At 43.8% G+C, this 25,133-nt stretch overlaps 1 protein-coding gene across 6 annotated transcripts in view; it reads left to right on the forward strand.

Moving 5' to 3' along the window:
• The window catches only part of AP1B1 (adaptor related protein complex 1 subunit beta 1), a 1,110,789-nt gene that overhangs the window by 692,214 nt on the left and 393,442 nt on the right, over positions 1-25,133 (forward strand). For all 6 annotated transcript variants that reach the window (XM_044068431.1, XM_044068429.1, XM_044068433.1 and 3 more), the window contains 2 exons: positions 16,848-16,982; positions 18,366-18,511. In XM_044068431.1, the coding sequence (XP_043924366.1) occupies positions 16,848-16,982; positions 18,366-18,511 (281 nt within the window). The remainder of the gene's footprint in view (positions 1-16,847; positions 16,983-18,365; positions 18,512-25,133) is intronic.

A 25,133-nucleotide genomic window follows, 5' to 3' on the forward strand; every position in this document is an offset into this window, starting at 1 on the left:
AGGCACCATAACGTCCTGTTGTTTCCTTCTCGCTTCCCTGGCCTGGACAGACCTAGAGGAGTTGTGATCGTGACCTCTCTTTCTACCACCTCTTTCTTAGACATATGCTGTTCTGCATATTTCCTGGATCAGGATATAGGTCACCCTTCTTTCTTCCTGTTGTTAGAGGTGGACTCTGTTTAGAGTTATTCTGTTACTATTATAAGCTGGGGTTAGCTTACAAACGAGATCTGAGGTAACTCTCGCCTAGCATTGTGGGATATAAGGGGAGCCTCGAGCCGGTGGAACCAACTCTCGAGCTTTTAGAGTGGCCGAGTCGGAGCCGAGGTCGGCTCCGAACCCATCCAGCAAGAAGAAGGCGAGAAGAAGACAACTAACATGGAATGTTATGGTAAGAACATAACTTCTATTTTTATTTTATTTTATTTATTTTACATTTTTATTTTACATTTGTTGACCTGTCTAGTCCAAATGGATATGTGTCCATTTTCAGTAGAGGCCCGGTGAGAAAAGCTCCACTAATAGTTACTAAACATATAGATACAGTACGTTTTTAAGGCAAGGCAATTTAAGTTATTTAGATGATAGGTAAACATCAATAAATCTACAAAGGTTTTACAAGACAAATGGAGAAATAATATTTACAAGAGGTATAGACAAATACATACTATACTACAGAGAGTTTGCTAAGAAAGGACAAATTACTACAGTACCTTATATGATACTCTAATCTAGTACATAACTTTATTAGCTGATAGCAAATAAATTCAGAGGTTAATAGGAAGGAGTGCATAGCAAAAGCAGTAGTGAGGTAAGCTTAGACAAAGTATGAAGGATGGAAGTGATTAAACTGGGTTAGTGCATGGACATAGTCAGTTATTTTTAAGGTATTCTTTGAGTTACTTCTTGATGAGTGGTGTAGAGGAAAGTGATGAGAGTTCTTTTGGGAGCAGGTTCCAAGGTTTCCCCATGGTGTTGGAAAACAGAGTCCTCAGCCTTATTATTGGGCTTATGTAGTGATACTTGCAATTTCTTTGCTGAGCATAGGGTAGATAGATTTATGTAGGGGTAACCAGGCTAATAAGTATAGGTTTGTTACTAGGATTGTGGAAGATCTTTTGAGTGCTAGTAAGCTGGTAAAAGAGTAGTTGATTATGGAGTTCCAGCCAACCCAGTTGTTTTAGATTATGACAAGGGTGGGTTCTAAATGGGGAACTTGTGGCAAATCTGGCAGTGTTGTTGTATTAGTTTGTAAGTTTGTTGAGGTTGCTTTTACAAAGATTGGTATAAATTGGAGAGACATAGAGGAGGGTAGAGATAAGATGGGTGTGTGCAATAGTGGACAAAATGTAACTACAGTGCTGTGAAAGCTTCAGCTATGGCAGCTGCCACAGGCTCGGTCCTGAGAAGATTTGCTTGCCTGAGACCGCAACCTCTACCAGAGGACATTAAATGCAAATTCAGCCCTGTTTGGCCCTGCTGCTGCAAAATTCTTCAAAACCTTACAAGAGAAGGGGAAAGAGATGCAGGAACTGAAACACGTCCTGGTCTTCCCATATCAAAATTCCAGTGGAACTATCCTTCAGTGTTTGTTAGAAGGCAGTCACGGCCTCCTCCAGCTAAATCAGAAAAGTCTGGCAAAAGATGTCAGCACCTTAGGACTCCACTACAAACCCCACCTCAAAAACAGTCCTTTCCAGACAGACCAGGGTCCACCTGTCTATCTGGACCCTGGAAGCCCCCCCTTTCCCTACACCTTTCCAACTTGGGAAAACATAACACAGGATGCCTGGGTGCCCTCCATCATAAAAAAGAGCTACTTCATGGTATGGAATTCTCTGCCCCCCTTCAGGGGCATCCATTAACCTCCCAGAGACCAACTATCACATTTCCTAAAGGTGCTACAAGACCTGCTGGATCAAAGCACTATCGAACCAGTACCATCCAGTCATAGGGGAAAATTGTGCTTTTCAAGGATGTTTTTGGTACCAAGGAAAGAGGGCCCATGGAAGACCCATCCTCGACCTCTCCTATGTCAACTCCTTCCTGAAGGTACCTACATTCAGAATGCTAACCTTGCAAACTCTTTTTCATCTTAGGAAGTTAAGATTCTCTGTGGCTTCCTGACACTTTCAGTTCTCTGCCTTGCCTTTTGGTCTCCAACACAAGGGTATTCACAAAATGTAAAGCCCCAGTAATTGCTTACTGCAGACTTCAAGGCATTCAGGTCTTCTCATACCTGGACAACCTTCTCTTTCAAGCAGCCAGTCCAGAAGCACTGAAACACAATCTGAACTCCGCCGTCTCCATCCTGCAATCTGTGGGTTTAAAATAAACTACCAGACATCTTCTTTTTCCTCATCCCAGGAACAGATATTTCTGGGATGCAAGCTACAAACAGACCTTATGAAGGTCTCTCTCCCCACTGAGAAGGCTCATGAGCCCATTTCCTTTTTCCAAAGCCTCATCCTACTGACTCCCATCATGACCAGGACCTTTCTCAGAACCCTGGTCTTTATGGCATCCACCATCCCAGTGCTTCCCCTGGCAAAACTACGCATGAGGAAGCTACTGTGGTTCCTGAAATCAGTGTGGATGCAACATGCACACCCCCTAGAGTTCCCAGTTCCCCTTGTCTGAAAACAGAAATGACCTGGTGGATTCAACAGCTAACTGCCAACCTAGGTCTCTCACTCCATCCTTTACCAGTGGTTCAGGAGATGTTCACAGACTCCTCAGACAGAGGGTGGGGGCAGCTTTCAGCTCCTTAAAAGTACACGGGACTTAGTCTCCCACTCAAAGAAGGGAACACACCAATATGAAAGAAATAAGTTCATTCCTGCTGGCTTTTCAGATGTTTCATACCCTCCTTATCCCAGGTCCTCTAAAGGTTTGCACAGACAACATGACTGTTTTCTGATATGTAAAAAAACGGGGAGGGACAAAGTCTTATCTCCTTTTCAGATTAGCTCTGCAAGTCTGGGAATTGGCTGTCAAACTTCAGAGTCCCCTCCAGTTAACTAGTCAGTATGTAGTGGCAGACACATAGAGCAGGTCCAAAATACAATTCCACAAATGGATGCTTCACAGAGAAGTTTTCCTGGACATTGCCCATAAATGGGGTACTCCACAAATAAGCTTTTTGCCTCCTCCCTGAACAGACAGCTTCCATGATTTTGTGCCAGAGTTCATCATCCTCTGGTCTGGAAGGTGGATGCCTTCATCTTTTCATAGAAGGGGATGTTTCTGTATGCATTCCCTCCCCTTTCTCTCATTCCAAAAGTCCAGCTAAAGATTCAGCAGGACAAACAAGGAATTGTGATGGTGACCCCCTTTTACTTATTAATTTATTTATTTTCAGTTTGATGACCGGGGAAGTCCACTCGGCCAAGAAGAGCCCGTTTTCAGTGGAGTCCAGGAGAGAAAAGCTCCAAGGACATTAACATGAAGGTATGTACAGTATATATACAATAATATGATGTACAAAGAATGAATAACAAAATTGTAGTGTACAGATTACATAATTGCTCGTAGTTAAGCTAAATAAACATTAGGAGAAAATGTTTTTATTTTTTTTGTGCATGTGTGCAGTTAGAGATTAGGATGAGTAGAAGGTTGCTAGGTGGAGGGAAAAAGGTAGGGGTGAGGGGAAGGTAGTGGGGAGTCAAGTAGGAGTTGAACAGGAACATATCCAGTTTGTAGAATGGTGGCAGTGTAGAAGGGATTTGAATTTGGTATGATTTGGGATATTGTGTAGGTATGGGGGAAGGGAGTTCCATAGTTTGGCTGTGGAGTATAATAGTAGTAATTGGCCAAGTGGCCAGGAAGGTTTGTGGATTTGTAGGAGATTTCGATTTTCTGATCTGAGAGAGCGGTTAGGGATGTAAGGGGTTAAGGCGGAGGAGAGAGTGGGGCATTTGGATGGGTTGAACACAAGTTTATGGACTGTGGTGAGGTTCAGGAAGTTCAGGTAGTTAGGAAATTCTAACCATTGAAGAGATTGGAGGGAGTTGCAGTGGTGGGAAGGGTTTCTGGATTTGGTTGCAAATTTGCATAGTTTATTGTAGCAGGAGTTTAGTTTGGACTGTAGGCCAAGTTTGGAGGTTGGTGAGTAGGGGGGCCCCATTTATTAATGAGGGGAGCAGGTAGGAGGAGGCTAAGGTCTTCTAGTGGAGGGAGTTAGGTAGCGGTTGTGTCTGTAGAGGAGACCAAGCTTTTGGTGGGCTTTTTTGACGGCTGTTTGAATGTTGTTGTTGTATCTTTCAGCTTTTCCCGGTTAGGGGTCGCCACAGCGGAACTCCGGTCCGCTAATGATTGGCAGTAGATTTTTACGTACCGAGTTGCCAGCCCTGACGTACAACCTTCAATGAAGGTATGCCCATTCATGCATGTCTCCACACAGAAGACGCTTTAGTGAATCGAACAGAACAACATCTTACTGTGAGGTGGCAACACTACCGCAGCACCATCACCGCAGCTGTGAATATCGAATTTCAGGTGATTGTCGATGATGATACCGAGGAGTTTAGTGTGCGGAACGGTCTCAATTGGGGTGTTATTTTGGGCAAGTACTGGGATTCAAGTTACTGTCTAAGGCTTTTGTCACCCCTATAGTGCCTTTTTTAGGCATGGCTCAAAGGGCAAAACCACCACCGTAACAGGTACAAGTATGCAAAATCTGAAGGGAATGCTACTCAATGCTAGAAGTCTAAACCTCAAAATGCACTCTCACGAGGTACTCCTAAAAATGGAGAACATCAATATCTGTGCAATAACTGAGACCTGGTTCAAGGCTCCAGAGAGCACCCCTGCAATACCAGGCTTACATCTCTTACCATGCTGTTTGGCCACCAAACCAGGACCAAAACACTAAAGGTGGAGGAGTGTCCATATTCACCAAGGGCATTAACACCTCCAGGATAGTTGCCCAACACAATGCATCCAAATTTCTCCAGGTGCAACTAACACTAGGTAAGACTGCAATCAAAATTGTGGCTTACTACAGATCCCCCACCATGCCCCAAGATTCTCACTACACGTTTCTAAACATACTGGAAATATACAACCAAACATCCTAATACTGGGTGATTTCAACTACCCTGCCATTAACTGGGAAAACTACTCGTGTACCAACACCTTTGCTCAACGGTTGTTGGAATTCATAAATTCCAACCCTGGATCAACTAATCCATAGTCCCACCAGGGGCTCCAATATCCTGGACCTGGTCATTACCAACATGGGAAATTGATGCTCCACAATAGTGGTCACTCCCTCGTTGGTTAAGTCTGACCATAAGCTTATAATTTTTGACATCCACATCCCACCCCCACCCTCCCAGTAAGGAAACGTCCATAAAAAACTTCTCCAAGGCCAACTTCATGCTACTCAAGTCAGAAGTGACAAACATCATGACACCCATGCAGACGGGAACTGAAAGTTTGACTGCCGAATTCTATACTAAAGCACTTTATGAGCGCATCCACTCTTGCATGAATCGAGCCATCCCAAATAGAACCAAGATGCTCTCCTCCAAAAAAAGGAAGCCAATCTGGTGGTCCCCTGTCATAAACAAACTATACAACAGAAGGAAGAAACTGTTGCAGAAAAGAGGAAAATCTCAGGGTGCAAAAAACTCCCTTACCACCCTCAATAAGAAGCTGAGATCCCTCATAAAATCCTCCAAAGCTAGATAAGAAAATAAAATTGCCAACGATTCTCAAAGACAACCACAAAGCATTCTATAGCTGTGTCAAGAATCTAAATGGCAATGATCAGATCTGCTCTGAGCTACAACAGAATGGCATTAAATATACTGATCCCAAGGACATTACCAGTATCCTGGCAGATCGATTCACTGCCATCTTCACCCCCCTCTCACCCCCTAAAGGGCCCATCTCAGTACTGAAAGATTGCCAAATCCCAGTAATCATGGCCTCACAGGTAAAAACAGCACTCTCCAAAGCTAAGAATACAGCATCCATGGGAACAGACAACATCCTGGGCTGTGTACTACATGAACTACAAAATGAACTGGCACCTCACCTAAGTGTTGTGTTTAATCATAGCCTCACCTCAGGCTTTGTGCCCACTGAGTGGCACACAGCTACAGTTATCCCACTCCACAAGGGGGTATCCACCTTGGATCCTGGAAACTACCATCCCATCAGTCTGATGAGCCTGATTGCAAGGCCATGGAACGTGTTATCATGGAACTTATAGACAAAGACATTGGCAACCTTCAAACACTGGACCCCACCCAGTTTGGGTTCGTGAAGGGACGATAGTGTCTCCTGAACCTGATTGACTTCTTTGAATCAGTCTCCAGAGCCATGGATGAGGGTAAGGCAGTCCACACAGCCTATCAGGACCTCGCCAAGGCCTTCGACACCATCTCCCACTCTGGAATCATAGATAAACTTACTAAGCTGGGCATTAGTCCCTACGTCACTCGATGGGTTGCCAACTGGCTTACTGACTGAACCCACACTGTAAACATAGCAGACGCCAAATCCAGCTCCAGACAAGTGGAGTACCTCAGGGTTCAGTCCTCGGACCACTCTTGTTTGGCATCTACTTCTCTGAAGTACAGGCTAACACTAAGGGACTCTGGCTAACAAAGTTCGCAGATGACTGCAAACTGGGAGCCATTATTGAATTCCCAAATGATGTGGATATTCTACAAAAGGGCCTTACAGAAACAGATGCTTGGTGCCAGAGCCATGGGCTTAAGCTCAATGCCAAGAAATGTATAGTTATCCCCTTTGGGAAAAAACATGTACCCGTGAATTACCACATAGGTGGCACTACACTAAACACTGAAAGTATGATCAGAGACTTGGGGAAACAGGTGGACAGTGGTCTTATTCGATAACTACATCACCACAACAGTCAGGAAATCCTTCTATGTGGCATACCTCATCACTAAGGGCTTTTCATCCAGAAAAAAGGAGATCATTGTCCCACTACACTGATCCCTCATTAGACCCATTATAGAATACAACGCCCTGTTTGGTATGTACCTCTCAAGACATCTGCAACAATTGGAAAGGCCGCAGAAATACCTCACTAAAAGAATCGCAGGCCTAAAGCAGATGCTCTATGCTGACAGTCTAAAAAAAAAATTCCACCTATACTCTGTCACATATCATCTACTCAGAGGCGATCTCTGCTTAATATAGAATGACATGTCAAACCCAGAGCTGTTGGATGTGCTACACTTAAAGAAATCCCATTCCCTCAGAGACGCACGCTCCAGGAATCTAAACCTTGTCATCACAATGAACAAAACATGCTGGAGGGATAGGTTCCTGACCCAGAGACTCCCCAGACCCTGGAACAGACTGCCCATAAATGTCAAGCAGAGTGCCTCTTTGAACCTCTTCAAAAGGAACATTGATGAGTGGATGGGAGATAGGAAATTCACCCCAGGATCATGTCAGTCACCCTGCTAGACAGGGGTCCAGGGAAGTAAATACTGTGGGAAGAAATGGCCAGGGAATTTTTATGGCTAGGCTTGTTATAGGCCCTAGGGCCGATAGCCTAGTACCAATCTATGAACCTATGAAAGATCCCCACAAATGTACCTTGAACAGAGGTCTTCCACAACATCGCACTTCAGTGTGGTATTCCTCAGATGGACCTCTGCTTCACCAAGCAGCTGTCAGCTGTTCCAGTTCTGCACCAGAGTCCCTTGCATCACAGCCTTGAGGACAGATGCCTTGTCTTTCCAGTTGACAGGGAAGTTCCTCTTTGCTTTCCCTCCGTTGCCTCTCATTCCAAAAATTATTCTCAAGGCACAAAAGGAAATTCCCAAACTCCTCTTACTGGCTCCAGTTTGGTTGCTGCAGTTTTGGTTCCCCTACTATTCTACCTGGCAAAAGTAAATTACAGGAAGAATCTTCTGCAGCCTGACCTGATTACTTAGAAAAAAGTTTGCTGCCCCACTAGAATCTTCCATCCCTCCCCCTAGCCCTATGTATAAGGATTGTAATCCTTCAAAGAATCTCTTCTCTGAAGAAGTGGTACAGGCCCTACAACAGGCTGGGAGACCTACTACCAGAGAAGTCTTACATGGCTAAATGGTAAAGCGTTTCCTTCTGGTGCTGCAAGCGTAGTCAGGATCCATTCTTTGCACAGGTCCCTCCTGTACTGCAATACCTCTGCAAGCTTCTTCAGTCAGACTTGTCCTACTCATCCATAAAGCTCATTTGTCTGCTATCACTTTCTTCCTCTTAGCTCTATGAAGGCTATGTGGTTCCAGCACTACCACTCCTTGGGGGTCAAGCTTTTCTTCTGGGGAGCTCTGCTTCTTAACCCCACCCAAAGGAAATCCATCTCTCCATCGTGGGATCTTAATTTTGTGCCAGAAAAGCTTACTGTGCCTCCCTTTGAACCAGCTTCTTCCACTTTTCTGAAATCCTGAACTTAGAAAGCATTCACCTCTTGGCCCTCACCGCTGCCAGGAGGGTTACTGAGTTACAAGTTCTCATGCCATTCCCAATTTCACATTTGTCACAGAGACCAGGTGACTCTCCGGGTTAACCCATCCTTCATGCCTAAGGTAGTGAATGAGCCGTCCCTCAATCAGGCCATTCTTCTTTCCACCTTTCCCAATTCCCCAAATGGGGGGAGTCGTACATTTCCTAGACAATCACAGAAAACTTGGATTTTACCTGAGCAAACCTAAATCCATCAGAAAGACTGATCAATTGTCTGTATCCTTTATGACCTCTAAGCTGGGATGGTCAGTCTCCAAACAAACTACTGATTTCAACGGCTATTTCTTTCTGCTACTCACACCATGGTAAGACATTATCTTCCTGCCCCAAAACACATTCCAATAGGACAGTCACTTCCACAGACTCCAGGTCTGTCTTGGAGGCAACCACGTGGTCCTCTGTACACATCTTTAATGAACACTACAAAATGTATGTTTTCTTCAGTTCCAGGGCAGCCTTTGCTAGGTCAGTCCTGTCTAGACTGCTGGAGAACTCTTATTAACCACCCTTCCATCCTCCTTCAGCTCTGAGAATCACCTATATGTCAGGAATACTGCAACATTGATTTTAGTCAGGACATAGTACAGCTGTGTAAGAACGTAGCATGTCCTATTGATCACTGTTGCCAGTATTACATCTCACCCTCCATAGCATAACAGTAGATGTCCTGCTGATCACTGTTGCCAGTATTCCATCTCACCCTCAATCCTCGTTTCTCTAACTATTTTCTTTCCTTCTGCAGTTGTCTCTCTCCCTTTGCTCCAGGGAAAATTTTCTTACCAATTCAGGTTATACCACTGTCTGACCATTCTCCTCTCTCAGTAGTCTTATACCTCAATGCATACAAGCTAAGGTTTTCTGTGGGACATATGGCCTAGGGGATGGTACTGAGGCTGGACATAGCAGAGACAACCCATTGTCCGGAATACTGCAGCAGTGATCAGTAGGACATCTGCAGTTATGGTAAGTTCTTAGATGACTAGACTTTGCCATATACTCACACACAAACACAAGTATGTAAACATGCACATATACTCTGACATGCATGTACTTGTATTTGTGTGTGTGACTGTACCTGAGATACTGCTTTCTCAGTACTTTCAGTGTAATTGCTGTGTGGGAGAGGAGGCCTTGGAGAGAAGACAATGTGGACCTCGTAGTTTTGTGGCCGCCTTCCTGTGATGTGATTTTGACCAAATCACATATTATGTCATTTCTGTTAACTATTATTAAAAGATTTTCATTGAACCTACTTATTATGATATGCAAGGAACTTGGCCTTGATGTTATTGATGTCTTCAGTGCCCCATGTAGTTGTGAATTCTTGAAAAGACTTTCACAGAAACATTAATATCATAATTCAGTATGGCTGCCTTGTTATAGGATTAGTAAACTAATCCTAACTGATGAGTCCTTCTCACTGAAGGTCCTCTTCATTATGTACTGTTGGCAGTTGGTGCGTCTTGGTCACCTAGCATACTACGATTGTGGTAACTGGCTAAACATACTGATGTACAGAGACAGAGTAGTGGTAATGGTCAGCTTACTATAGTTCCTATTGTTGCACTTTCGTAAGGTTTTGAAATTATTATATGTAAGTAGCCAAGAGAGTCGAGTGTGGGGAGGAGGCTTGCCCACTGCAGAAATATTTTTATTTTAAAGTTAGTGTTTTGGTTGTTTAACAGCACATTGAGCTCAAGGTGTGTATGGCCACTTGAGTGGCTTTTTTGATCTGTGTGATCAGTCGATGCAGGGCCACAGTTACTGGATCTGTGATTAGAAGGCATGCCTGGCTCAAGGAGCAAAATCTGCCTGATCATGTTAAAGCTAAATTGTTGGATGCCCCTTTGCAGCATGATGCTCTGTTTGGTAATAAGGCAGAAGAGGTTTTAAAGAAAATGGAAGACAAAGCTAAATCCATGAAAACTGTAAAATATTTCTTGCAAGTGCAGCCACCCAGGTTCAGTAGGCACTGGCCTACTAAAAATTGGTCCTTTCTTGTGTCCAACAGAGCCACTCGGGGCAAACCCAGGCACTCAAAAGGCACCAGATGTCAATCTCAGGGTTCTTACAGATCAAAGCAATGGTGTGCCTCCACCTCCAAATCTGGAGGAAACAAAGCACAACCCTACTGTAAACAGTCTCAATGACTTTCCTCTACCATCTCCAAGCACTTATTTTTTGGCAGCCCCCTTGGGGGAAAAACTAGCACTTCTTGCTCAAAATTGGCAGTTAATTACCCAGGAGAAGTGGGTATTAAACATAGTATCCCAGGGGTACAGATTTCATTTCCATACTTTGCCAATTCCATACGGATGGGCGGATCTACCACAAAACCAGTGGGCAGAGGCCCAGAAACAAGTCATGTCCCTCATGGATATGGGGGCTATTCAGCCGGTACCAGAAAAGGAAAAAGGACAAGGATTTTATTCAAGACTTTTCCTGGTACCCAGAAAAGACAATTCATGGTGTCCAATACTGGACTTATCGATACTGAACACGTTCCTAGACATTACAAAATTCAAAATGCTGACTTTACAACAGCTACTACCTATGCTAGGCAAAAATGCTTGGTTAGTAACACAAGACTTAAGAGGCATACCTGCATATCCTAATAAGGGAATCATGCAGAAGATACCTCCGCTTCAAAGCAGGTTTTTTGCACTACCAATTCTCTGCACTGCCCTTTGGCTTATGTACTGCACCCAGGGTCTTTACAAAGTGTGTGGCACCAGTAATTGCATTCTGCAGACAAAGAAACATTCAAATTTATCCTTATCTGGACAATTGTCTCATTCAGGCAGAGGACAAGGACACTCTTCTTCAAAATCTGGCATTTGTAAAAAGGCTTCTAGCATGCCTAGGGTACACCATAAACGAAATGAAATCACAATTGGTACCCTCTCACATAATTACATTCCTGGGTGCAAGCTTGAGTACAACTGCCCAGATGACTTACCTCACGCCAGACAAACATGCAATTGACAACATACTTCAAACAAATGGCAACAAAAACCCAGTTATCTGCAAGACAAATTCTGCAGACTTTGGGGTTCATGGCATCCTGCATTCTACTAATTCCATATGTGAGACTGCATATGAGGAAACTTCAATGGTACCTAAAAAGTTTATGGAGTCAACATTGTTACAGCCTGGAAACCATGATTCCTCTCATTCCCTGCCTACAACAGGAGTTTTTTTGGTGGGCAGAGACATGTCACCAAAACAAGGGACTGTCATTCACTCTTCCGCCCCTGCCACCCAAACCCTAACTACAGACGTATCAGACTATGCCTGGGGGGCCCACCTGGCAAGGAGATGCATTCAGGGCAAATGGAGCCCAAACCAAATGCATCTGCATATCAACCAGAAAGAAATGTTAGCTGTTCAGAATGCTTTGACAGCCTTCAAGGACTTACTTCATCCAGGAGAACTACTGATAAAGATGGACACCACCACAGTTATGTGGTACATAAACAAGCAGGGGGTACCCATTCCTACCCCCTTTGCAGACTAGCCATGGCGTTGTGGAACACAGCCTTGACTTGCCAAATACATCTTCAAGCTCAATTCCTGCCAGGAAAGCAAAATACTCTGGCAGATGACCTAAGCAGAAATCTTATGGACCCGCACGAATGGAAACTGGATCCAGAAATCTTCAGCATGTTAACACAGAAATGGGGGAGCCTAATTCTGCACAAGAACTCATCACAAAAAAGCATGGAAAGTGGATGCTCTATCCTTCAGCTGGAATAAACCTATCAGTCTGCCTTTCTCCCTTTGCCTCTACTCTCCTAGGTCTTACTAAATGTCAGACAGGAAAAACAAAAATGATTCTAATTGCTCCGTACTGGCCTCGCCAGCACTGGTACCCGCTTCTAAGGAATATATCACACCTTCCTCCATGGTACTTGCCTCAAACACCTCATTTACTGTCTCAGCAGAACTATCAAATTCTGCACACTCCGCTCCAAACTCTTGCAGCATGGCTAATCAGCTAATTATTCAAACCACATCTCTCAGTAAACCTGTAATGGATGTCATTTTGGAAGCCAGAAGGCCTAGTACTAGAAAATCTTATGCTGATAAATGGAAGAGATTCTGTGCTTGGAACCAAGCACAAGGAATAGACACAGCAAAGCCGAATATTCCTCAGATTTTACAATACTTAACTGAGATGCTTGACAAGGGCCTATCTTTTTCTTCAATAAAAATCCATGCCTCTGCCATCTCGGCTCATTACAACACAGAGCCCTCCCCTCTTTACTCATCTACTGCTTAAACAGCATCTCAGAGGGGCCAAAAACTTAAGGCCTCCAAGGAGAACACCAACTCCTGCATGGGACCTCAATTTTGTGCTGGAAAAACTCACCCTGCCTCCTTTTGAACCAGCAGCAACTGCGGATATAAAATTTCTCTCTTGGAAGACAGCTTTTCTTTTGGCAGTCACTTCAGCAAGAAGGGTTTCAGAACTACAGGCTCTCGTGGCAGTGGAGCCTTTCATTATATTTTACCCGGACAGGGTGGCCCTCAGGACCAATCCTCCTTTTACGCCTAAGATGGTATCCAGTGTGGCTCTTAACCAGACCATTAACCTGCCAACATTTTTCCCAAATCTGCAGAACAAGGGGGAGCGGATTCTGCATTCATTGGATGTACACAGACAACTAAGATTCTACTTAAACAGGACAAAATCTCTAAGAAAGTCTGAGCAACTACTGGTAGCATTTGCTGCAGGATCAGAGGGAAGGCTATATCAAAGCAGACTATTTCTAAATGGATAAGCCACTGCATTAGTTTCTGCTATTTGCACCATGATAAACCTGTGCCAAGATGATCATATCCCTTTCCACCAGGGCTGCCTCTACTTCAGCAGCTTTTCCTCAGGGGGTCCCAACCAAAGACATTCTAGAAGCTGTTACTTGGAGCTCTGTTCATACGTTCACAAAGCATTATAATTTACCTCTCTTCTCCAAATCCAGGGCAGGCTTTGCCACTGCAGTCCTGCAGGGCCTTGTAGCTGCTCCTAATGCTGTTTAGTTCCATCCTCCCATCCATAGCTTTGGGATTCTACCCAAATGTAATGACTGCAACAGTGAAACACGAAGAACATAGTACAGTTGTGTACACTTACCATAAATGTAGATGTTCAAGTGTATTCACTGTTGCAGTCCAGGTTACCCACCCACCATCCCCCATTCTATACCTTTTCTTTCCTTCACTATACTCAAAAGCCTTTGTGGTGTATTTGCTTTTAGTTGAAGATAAATTTTATGTTTCTAAGGTGCATTTATATATTTACAGTTTATATATATTTTTGCTCCCCGTTTGGGGGGCACCTGACATCTGGGGCAAGAAAAACTGATTAAAATGGTGTCGGCTGCATGTTTTATACCCCTGACGACCTGACGTCATGGAAGAGGAGACAGCAACTGACGCAGGACCCAAGACTTTGTTATTCAGACCAACTGAGGGCAACCTGCCAGCAGATTACCCAAATGTAATGACTTGCAACAGTGAATGCACTCGAACATCTACATTTACGGTAAGTGTACACAACTGTACTTTTGAGCTCTCTTCCTAAGCAGACAAGCCCATGACATTTGTAAAGAGGCTAAAGGGCCTAGTACTAGGAAGTCATACTCAGCCAAATGGAAAAGATTCTGTATTTGATGTCAGCAGCAAGGCCTCAATCCTAAATCAGCCAATGTCTCTGCCACTTTTGATTACCAGGACATCCTAGTGGAAAGAGACCTATCCTTTCCTTCCATCAGTATTCACGCCTCTGCCATTTCAGCCCACATCTCTGTTCATCCTCCTGTTTTTTCCCACCCCAATGAAACAATTCCTTAGGGGAATGGTCCATATCAGACTTCCCCAAGAGACAACACACACCCAATCCATCCTTTATGCCCACGGTAGTGACAACATGAAGAGTATAGTACAGTTGTGTACACTCACCATAAATGTGGATGTTCAAGCGTATTCATTGTTGCAGTCTTCTTTCTCTCCCTCCTTCCCCCTTTTTTGCCTGCAGGAGTTGTCTGCTTCTATTCTCTTCACTAACCAGAGGATGCCCTTGGTGTTTACCCTGAAGGCCCCTTTTCTACCTTTGTTCCTTGCTTATAGGTTCATAGGTGTGTACTAGGCTAATGGCCCTGGAGCCTTTACAAGCCTAGCCCATAGAAGTGTCCTGGCATCGTGCTGCCTGACTTTATGCTTCATCCTGTGGTCTCCTTCCTTCTAAGAGACGAGAAAAAACTGAGGTCATGGCGTTGGCTGGTACCTTTTATACCCAAGGATACTGATGTCAGGGTAGGTTGTCTGCCAGTCTTAGGAGGAGGGAGATTTTTACTCTGGTAACAGGGCCAGACAAGGGCTTCCACAGCAGGAAATCCTACAAGTCAGGACTGCAACAGTGAATACATTTGAACACTTACATTTATGGTAAGTGTACACAACTGTATTTCCTCTCAGCTGGGCTGTTCTGTGTACTGTCCTTCCACATGACCATTCTTGTGACATTGAGTCTTATTGCATGTGGTGTTCCTTCTAAGAATGTTTAAATGGAGTTTTACTAGACTGCATTACTTCTGTTATATATCATTGTATTCTTATTGCACTCCTTTATACTGTATACAAATTTTGTCAGTTATATGGAGCTTTGTTTACTTTATACGCATGTCCTTTTCTGGCCATATATCCGTTGTCAGTATGAATACCAGCTGGATAATCTGTTTAACTTAACACAAATAAGTAATATGCCGCTAGGTAGCACTTTGCTGCCCTCCAACACTTAGTTCTTTCATTTGGTTCTTGACTGGGGTACCTTCAATGTAGTGTCTGCACAGTCTTTCTTTGGCCTTATAGGTCTTTGCTGGGTACTTTGGTTTCTTTCAGCATTCCCAAAGAAGTGGCATAGAAGAGTTGTCATTCCTCCGTATTGTCCTCGTGTGTGTGTGTGTGTGTGTGTGTGTGTGTGTGTGTGTGTGTGTGTGTGTGCACGCGGCTGCCTATTCAGGATTAGTTCCCCTGATTTTCACTCACTGAATTAGGAGCTAGTATCCAGGGTAGTTTAAGTGGGTAATTGCAGGATGAATGAAGATCTCATACTAGCTGCTAGTGCTGCTTGATTTCAGGGTAAATGGACTTTAACGTACACAGACTTATCGCCACCATAAAGGTAATGTGTGGTAGCAGTAGTAACATTTAATTTTTTTTTTCTTTCAGAATGGTACCTTCTGTCTAATTTGTGAACACAGTAGCTTCACTGCCATGTGACGTAATACTTGGCAAGAACAAAAATAAAGAGATGTTTTGGAGGGTACTGCTGCATCAGAGTTTAAAAGTACATTTTCAGTATTTTCCAACTGTAAAGCTTATCCTTTCTTTATTCCTACCAGCAATTACAGTTTACTACCAGAGTGCACTTTTTATTACTTTGTGTACTGCTTTGGCTGTGAGGACAAGACAGTGAGGCTGTTTACATTTCATTTCTAAGGGAAGGGACTCTGCTAACAGAATGCCGATGTTCAGGTATCTGAGCAAGCCCTCAGATACCTGAACATCGGCACTGTGCTAACATAATGCGGATGTTTGGGTATCTGAGGGCTTGCTCAGCTGATTTCACATATGCATCTCTTAGCTTTGTGGATTGGTATTGAAATTTACTTGCGGAGAATTTCAAAACTGTAATTTGTGGTAATGGGCTGAGTGGCATATTGATTCTTTGGCTATCATGAGAACAGGCTTAATAACTTGTGTTTTTCTCCAAAGAATATTTTGTACATACAAGTTGTTTGTTTTTTTGGGTACTACACATATCAATATAACTGGGCATCTGAACTGCCACCGACTTCATTTGGACATAGTTGCTAAAGTAGAAAAATAATTCCATGAGTTAGTCTCTGACTGGTGTTGACCACTGCCTCATATGCCCTATTTTATATAAACTGGTTTATAAATTTCTTCACATGGACTACCCCATCTCATCTGAGGCATTGTATGGGTATGATGTCTTTTACTTCATTACTGCAGATTTATCCTCTGAAATTGCTCTGAGGAAATTGTTTCATTTTCTTTGTAGTTGTAATTCTATTTATAGTTATCTGTCTATAGCTATATAGCTAGTTATAATCTATAGCTATCTGTAGTTATTCTGCTTGATTTATTTGCCACGTTTAGGACCTAACTTTAGTTGCTTTGTGGTTTCTTCTATCCTAGCTTTAATTTGCAGCTACCACTCATAAGTTTTTTGATGTCCATTACCATATGTCATTGCACAATTCAGCTTTGTCATTTAGTAATGAAACTTATGTCTTGCTGACACTGGTTTTTCTTCCATTTAGATGGGAAGTGGTTTTGCAGCCCCTGCAGTTATGCCTGCAGCTTTGAGTGCACCTCTTGGAGGAGGTTTGGGAGAATTGTTTGAACTGACTGGAGGAGTTGGGGGACCCTCGGCTTCATACATTGCTCCAAAATCAGTAAGTATTTTCTTTTCTTGAAAAATGTCATACTTCTGAAACCCTGCATCTTCTTTACAGACACACATTTGGTCGCAGTCATTGCATTATTAAAAGTTTTAGGTCCCAGAAGTGTAGGCTGCTTCAGTGTCTTAAATTAAATGTTGGTCAGGATATGATCAGCAGTATATAATGACTGTTGAATCTGTGAAAGTGAAATTAAGTTTCAAACATAAATGTACTTTGGTCATTTGTTTGTAACATAAAAATTGTAGAAATGGATCAGTAAAGCCACTCTGGTGGTGTAGAGGGATAAAGCCCTGACTACGCCAATCCAATCTTTGTTTGAATAGTGGCTCAGATGACTGACAAAACTATAGAGCGGGATGGGTGTTACCATGCTTGGTGAGGAGGAGAGGTTCTGTGGGTGTCTCCTGTGACAGTCCCTGGTGGAGGCTGGGGACATTACGGTTGAAAGGCTTGGTTCAATAGGCAGATTGGGTGATGGACATGGCCGAGCTGCTGCAGAGGCCGGATAAAATGTTACACTTCGAATTCCATGCCTGCCCCTCTGATTTACCATGGAGACCATTAACGAGGGGGAAGTAACAAGGTACGTCATAAGAGAGCCCCCTCCTGGTGGAAGTAGTTGGCTACACCCCCAGGACACCCAGAATTTCTGTGCCAGCTCTAGCACTGTTGAAGAAAGTCTGAGAGTTAGAAAGTGGCTGGTAAATCTGAAAATGGATATGCCGTAATGGGTGGAATGCCAAACAATGACACACACAGGACAAAAAGGTCAGAAAAAGAAAGAAATGGGTCAGTAATTGTCTTCTACTAAATCACTTTTTTTATCCATTGAGAACTTGCTTTCTTTTTGTTTTTTTTTTTTTTGTTTTTTTTTCCTCCATCTCCCCCCTGACTTAAAGTAACTGTGATCAACTTAGTGTTCAGAAGGTAGGTTGAGTTATGGGTTTCCCTGTGGTTCTCACACTAAGTAGATACTATTTCATTTGTACCCTACCATAAATTTCACCTTGGCACTTTTGATCCTGAACACTGAAGAGTTTATTACTGTTGAATGCTTTTTTTTTTCCCCCCTTTCTATTACTAGAGGCATGTGTATGGACATGTGTCTATACATGTTAGGCTGGACTAGGGATTGTGGCAGTGACAAAAGTGTCCTATCATTTTCTACCAAGGAAGAGGATGTAGATCGATGGCCTCTGCTCTTAGTTGAGGCTCCATTATCTAAGCAACTGATCTGCCCAAGGTTGCTCTTATTGAAGGTGAACAGGGTCAGTTGCTGTCCATGTTAGAAGGTCTTCTAAGCTTAGTTTTATGTATAATTGAGTCTGTGATTACTGTAACTTGTATTTCTGTTTGTCATGTCTTCCAACTCAGGTTTGGCTGCCTGCTGTTAAAGCTAAGGGCTTGGAGATCAGTGGAACATTTGTCCGTCGCATGGGTTCCATCTACATGGAGATGTCTTTGTCTAACAATGCTATGCAGGTTATGACAGACTTTGCCATCCAGTTCAATAAAAACAGGTGAGATTTGCACTGCTGTGCTTTGCATGTATTCTGCAGATTTCCCCTTTAATTCCAGCTGAGTTTGAATAGTCTTTCTATTTGAATTTGTACTAAGACTAAAACATGGTAAGTGATGTAATACAAGTGATATTTGTTTCCTTTAAGAGAATGTGTTTCATCAGATAAAGATGCATTTCAATAGAAATGTGTTAAGAGAACTGCCCCAAGAGTCTTATTGGGATTTTTTTTTAAATGATATGGAACTTTTCTGTTAAACTTCTGCCCAAATCAGATGATTGTTTTACTACAGATTAAGGAAGGCTAACTGCAAGTTCTACATGAAAGCTTTCTGCCTAATTTCTGGTTTGCCGTGCTTTCCTTACTGGATATATATTTTGATTATGTTGCTTTCTAGCTCAGTCTGATTTTTAGGATGAACACTGATGTTCTTCATTTAGATACCTGTTGCAGTAGTCTTGAATACTTGGACTTCAGCCACAGAGTCGTATGTCTGGCTTAACTTCTTGAACTCGGAGCTCAATCCCTGTGGCTTAGTGGATGCCCACCCCCTGGAATGTCAGGATGTTCCAGTATAAGGTTGGCATCTACTTGCACCATATCAGAACTTTCATCACACAGTTGTATGCATACTTTTTGTTCACTTGTGTCAAGGGTTTCATCTTCCTGTTGTGGTTTGGATTGCATCTGAGCTTAGATGCCAGGTAAGTACCCTGATGGGGAACATTTATTTCTATTCGCTGTCATTGAGAGAGTCTTATGATGTCTTTCTTTATCACTGTTATTCTTTACTCTTTGGATATCCTGACATGGATAGCTGAACATCTGGCCCAATACCAAAGCCTTTACATCTTCTGGGGGCCATACATCAGATGTATGTCCTACATGCAAGGTGTAATGTGTATATGTGATGTACGAGCACCTAATCCACAGAACTTTGCTGCCAGTCTGAATGTGACATTTGAATTTGGTCTGCAAGCCATTCACTGAGTTATTTCCACTACCAAACCTTCTGCAAATAAGTGTCCCATTGGAGTTTTTTCCTATTTATTGTAGCTTACATATCTTTAGGAAGGGAAAATGTGAGTGTGGGAAGCAGATTCCCCATAAAGATGGACACAGAGTTTTTTTTTGTTTTGAGTGCTACACATGATCATAGTCAATGTAAAAGACTGCAAACGACAGCAACAAGGATGTTCTTCGTGTTTCACTGTTGCAGTCATCACATTTGGGTTATCTGCCTGCAGGTAGCCCTCAGCCGGCCTGAATACCAGAGTCTTTGGATTTCTGCGTCAGATGCTGTCACCTCTTCTTTGACGTCAGGTCGTCAGGGGTATAAAACATGCAGCCGACGCCATTACAGTCTTTTTTGCCATGCGGTGCCCAAAGCAGTTCGCAAGTGCCGGTTGGCTGACTCCTGAAATTTTCATTTTAGAGTTTCAGACCTGAAGTCTTCCAAAAAGATAAGTACCCCATTGGGGATCCTTTCTTCTTGCTCTAACCGATATCAGAAAAAAATAACAATTGTCTTGCCTGTGGAAAGCAAATGCCTCATACAGATTTTTATTCTTACTGCATCACCTGTTTAGGCCCAGACCACAGCGTCCGTCGCTGTCAGTTTTGTGCCTTGTTCAATGCCCGAACTATTCGTCGTCGGGCTATTTTTGTAGCCAGATACTTTCGTTCTCTATCTCCGTACTCCGAAATGGCTTCGTTAAGCCATCTGACTACCAATCTTCCGAAAAAACATAAGGATAAAGACAGAGACAGACCGCATAGGTCCAAAACTGCCGACGACACTTCCGTTAAGCTAGTCACCAGTCCGCCAGTACTCAGTGAGGCTCTTTTGCAGCCCCTGATAACCCGCTACTACAGATTCACAGGCCTCTACTGAGACCCATTTGGAGTCCGGTTTGCCGCAAGATGCTTCTTCAACTGTGGAACCTGAGGATGTCTCTACCTTGGATGGGTCCGGAGCCGCTGTGCAGGCACCAGCTTCTGAGAGTGTATTCAGGCCTACGGACTTTCATATTAAACCAACAGCATCGTTTCCAATTAGAAGTACCGAATTCCTCAGGCCTAAAACTCGCACTGTGCCTAGAAAACAAATGACCAAACCAATGACTCAGGCCCATATGCCTCAAAAACAAATGCTCAGAATGGCTGAAGACCTTATTACCTTAATTAGGGAAGCCAGCCTTCCCCCTCTAAGAGACCTAGAACCGATTTTCTTTCTGATTCTTCTGATCAGGAATTTGATATCCCTGCTCCTTCTGATTACCAGGATTTGCTCTTATCTACTTATGAGGATTCTGATGCAGAGGATTCCATTCTCTCGGCTTTTTCTCCAGTAGATTTTTCTTTTGGTGAAACTTTGCATACCCTTAGGGAGCATTTCCGCTGGGAAAGCCAGGACTATTCAGAGCCCAACAAGAGACTTGGGGAATTCTTACTCCTGCCTCAACACAGGCCTTTAGCTATCCCTCCAGTTGTGGCTATTGTAGATGATGTTTTCTTGGAATCTAGCCTTACCCAGACACTTTACCTCCAGCTCCCAGAAAACCTGACAGGTACTATCAGAGTGCCTGACTCTCACAAGTTCCTCTTTAAGAATCCTACTGCAGATCCAGAGACAGTTTCCCAAGGACCAAAAGGCATTATGGCTACTGCTGCCAAAAACCCTGCCCCTTCTGATAAAGATTCTAGAGCCTTTTGCAGATGGGGTAAGAAGGTTTACACTTCTGCTGCTTTGGCCATTAGGGCTCTAAATTGCCAGTTTCATATGTTAAAGTATCAGCAGCATATTATGGGACTGCAACAGAAAATGATAATGATTCCTGACTGTGCTGAACACAAAGACTTGCAAGATTTAATGCATTCTGCAGAACAAGTTGGTAAACATACTTTGCAATGTGGTTTTGATGCTTTAGAAGAATCTTGCAGGGCTGCTGTCACTGGGTCTGTACTTAGAAGGCATGCTTGGCTTAAGGAACAAAACCTTCCAGATTATGTTAAAGCTAAATTACTGGATGCACCCTTAAACCAAGCCACACCTTTTTGGCAACAAAGCAGAGGAAGTCCTCAAAAAGATGGAGGAAGAAGCTAAATCTATGCAAACTGTTAAAAGATTTTCTACAAGTACAACCTCCCAGATTCAGTAGGCATCGGCCTTCAAAGAACTGGTCCTTTCCAGTCCAAACCCAGGAACAGCAGACCACCAAGACTTCAGTCTCAGGCTTCGCACAGATCTAAGCAGTGGGGGGCTCCCACTTCCAAAGCAGGGAGTAGTAAGCCAGCCCCCTACGGAAAAATGACACAATGACTTAACCTTAACCCTTCCAAGCTGTGCTCAACTTCTTGCTCCCTTAGGAGGAAAGTTCGCCCTTCATGCAAAAAAATGGGAACTCATTACCCAGGACAAATAGGTTTTGAACATATCCTGAGGATACGTATTCCACTTCCACACACTACCAACCCCAAATGGTTGGCCAGACCACCCCCAAATCAATGGGCGGAGGCCCAACAGCAGGTTCTCTCTTCTCAGTATCAGGGATATTCAACCTGTCCCAGCAGAACTAAGGGGACAAGGTTTTTATTCAAGACTGTTTCTGGTACCCAGAAAAGAAAACTCCAGGCTTCCTATCCTGAACCTCTCTATTCTCAACACCTTTCCGGTAGTTCCAAAATTCAAAATGCTAACTCTTCAACAGTTTCTTCCTATGCTAGCCAAGGATGCCTGGCTGGCAACCCTAGACTTAAAGGAAGCTTACCTGCACATCCCAATAAGGGAATCCTGCAGCAATACCTACGTTTCAGGGCAGGCTCCATGCACTATCCGTTCTCTGCTCTTCCCTTTGGCTTATCTACTGCTCCCAGGGTGTTCTCAAAGTGTCTAGCTCCAGCCATTGCATTTTGCAGGCAGAGAGATATTCAGATTTACGCATACTTGGACAATTGTCTGATTTAGGCAGAAAGTCAGGACTTGCTATTACAACACCTGGCATTTGTAAAGAAACTTCTAACTTCACTGGGGTACTACACCATCAACGAGAAGAAATCACACCTAGTACCCTGCCAACAGATTGTATTCCTTGGAGCACGCTTGAACACAAGTTCCCAGATGGCATTCCTCACTCCAGAGAAACAAGTTTATTTGACAACCTACTTCAAACTATTGGCCACAAAAACGCAGCTATCTGCAAGGAAAATACTGCAAGCTCTGGGGTTCATGGCCTCTTGCATTCTGCTAATTCCATATGCAAGACTGGATATGAGGAAACTTCAATGGTATCTAAAATGTCTATGGTGTCAACATTTTCAGGACCTGGAAACAGTGATTCCTATCATTCCTTGTTTAAGGGCAGAGTTTCTTTGGTGGGCAGAGGCCTGCTACCACAACAAAGGGAACTCCCTTTCACTCTACCCCCTGCCTCCCAAACCCTAACAGACTCATCAGACTATGCATGGGGGGCTCACATGGCAGGGCAGTGCATTCAGGAAAAATGGAACCCAAACCAGATGCACCTGCATATCAATCAAAAAGAAATGTTAGCTGTACAGAATGCTCTGACAGCCTTCAAAGACCTTATTCTTCCAGGACAACTATTGGTAAAGACAGACAACCACAGTTATGTGGTACATAAACAAGCACAGGGGAACCCACCCCTACCTTTTCTGCAGACTAGCCATGGCTCTGTGGAACATAGCCTTGAGCTACCAAGTGCACCTACAAGCTCAATTCCTGCTAGGATCTCTAAATTCACTGGCAGACGACTTGAGCAGAAATCTCATGGACCCACACGAATGGGACTGGAACCCAAAATATTCAAGCTCTTGCAGAGGTAGACCTGTTTGCCTCCCCTCAGAACTCCCAGTTGAACACATTCTGCACCATAACTCCCCCAGTCAAGCTTGGAAAGTGGAAGCCCTGTCCTTTACCTGGGAAAGCCTCCTGGTTTATGCCTTTCCCCCTCTGCCTCTCCTCTTGAAGGTTCTACTAAAGATCAAACAGGACAAGCCAAGGGCAGTACTGATTGCACCAGACTGGCCACGCCAGCACTGGGTACCCCCTTTTGTGCAGTCTGACTGTGCAACAACCATGGCACCTGCCTCAGACCCCTTCCCTGCTGTCCCAGCAGGCAGGCCAGATTCTGCACCCTCAGCTTCAAACCCTGAACCTTGTAGCCTGGCTAATCCCCTGAGCTATCCTCTAGCAACCATCAGTAAACAGGTGCTGGATGTCATTCTTGAGGCAAGGAGGTCTAGTACTAGAAAATCCTATTCAGAAAAGTGGAAAAGATACTGTTCCTGGAGCCAGACTCGGGATGGGCACAACGGTGCCCAGCTTACCTCATATTCTAGATTATTTAACAGAAATGCTCCACAAGGGCCTATCTTTCTCGTCTGTTAAGATTCATGCCTCTGCCACTTCAGCACATTATAACACTGAACCATCCCTCTTCTCTCATCCCCTGCTATAACAATTCCTTAGAGGGGCCAAAAATTTAAGACCCCCCCCCCCCAGAGACCTCGCACTCCAGCCTGGGACCTTAACTTTGTATTGGAAAAACTCACTCTTCCCACCTTTGAACCAGCTTGCTACAGCAGTTGAAATTCCTTTCTTGGAAAACAGCCTTACTTCTAGCCATCACTTCAGCAAGAAGAGTGTCTGAACTGCAGGCCCTCATAGCTGTGGGAACCCTTCATTATCCTCCATGTGGACAAGGTTTCCTTCAGGACTAATCCATCCTTTATGCCCAAGGTGGTGTCTAGTGTGGCCCTAAACCAGTCCATTCATTTGCCTACTTTTTTCCCTAATCCTCAAAATAAAGGGGAAAGGGATACTGCATTCTCTGGATGTGCACAGACAGCTTAGATTCTATTTGGACAGGACTAAGCTTCTCAGAAAATCTGACCAACTGGTAGTTAGCTTTGCTGCAGGGGCAGAGGGGAAGGCCATTTCAAAGTGGATAGCCCATTGCATTCATTTCTGCTACAAGCACCATGGAAAACCTACCCCACAGGGGATAAGATCTCATTCCACCAGGGCTGCATCTACCTCTACGGCATTTCTCAGAGAAGTCCCTACCAGGGACATCCTGGAAGCTGCTACCTGGAGCTCTGTAGATACTTTCACCAAGCATTACCACCTGCCTATCTTTTCTAAATCCAGAGCTGGATTTGCCACAGCAGTCTGACAGGGCCTGATTGCTGGCCCTAATGCTCTTTAACTACCTCCACCATTCCTTAGTTTTGGGAATCAACCCAAATGTGATGACTGCAACAGTGAAACAAGAAGAACATAGTACAATTGTGTACACTTACCATAAATGTAGATGTTCGAGTGCATTCACTGTTGCAGTCCTGGTTACCCTCCCTCCAGCCCCCTGACTTCTCTTGGCTCTACCTTTCCTTCTTGTTTGGTATATATTATATCATGTGCATTTGCTTTTTGATGGGGGTGTACCATACCATATAATTGCATCCTGTTGTGGGGGCACTTGACATCTGGGGCAAGATAAATTGATGTGATGGCATCGGCTGCATGTTTTATACCCCTGACAACCTGACGTCATGGAAGAGGTGACAGCATTGATGCAGAAATCCGAAGACTCTGGTATTC

This window comes from Protopterus annectens, chromosome 4.part0 (genome assembly GCF_019279795.1).
Source record: "Protopterus annectens isolate FY-2018-M chromosome 4.part0, PAN1.0, whole genome shotgun sequence".
NCBI lineage: Eukaryota > Metazoa > Chordata > Ceratodontiformes > Protopteridae > Protopterus > Protopterus annectens.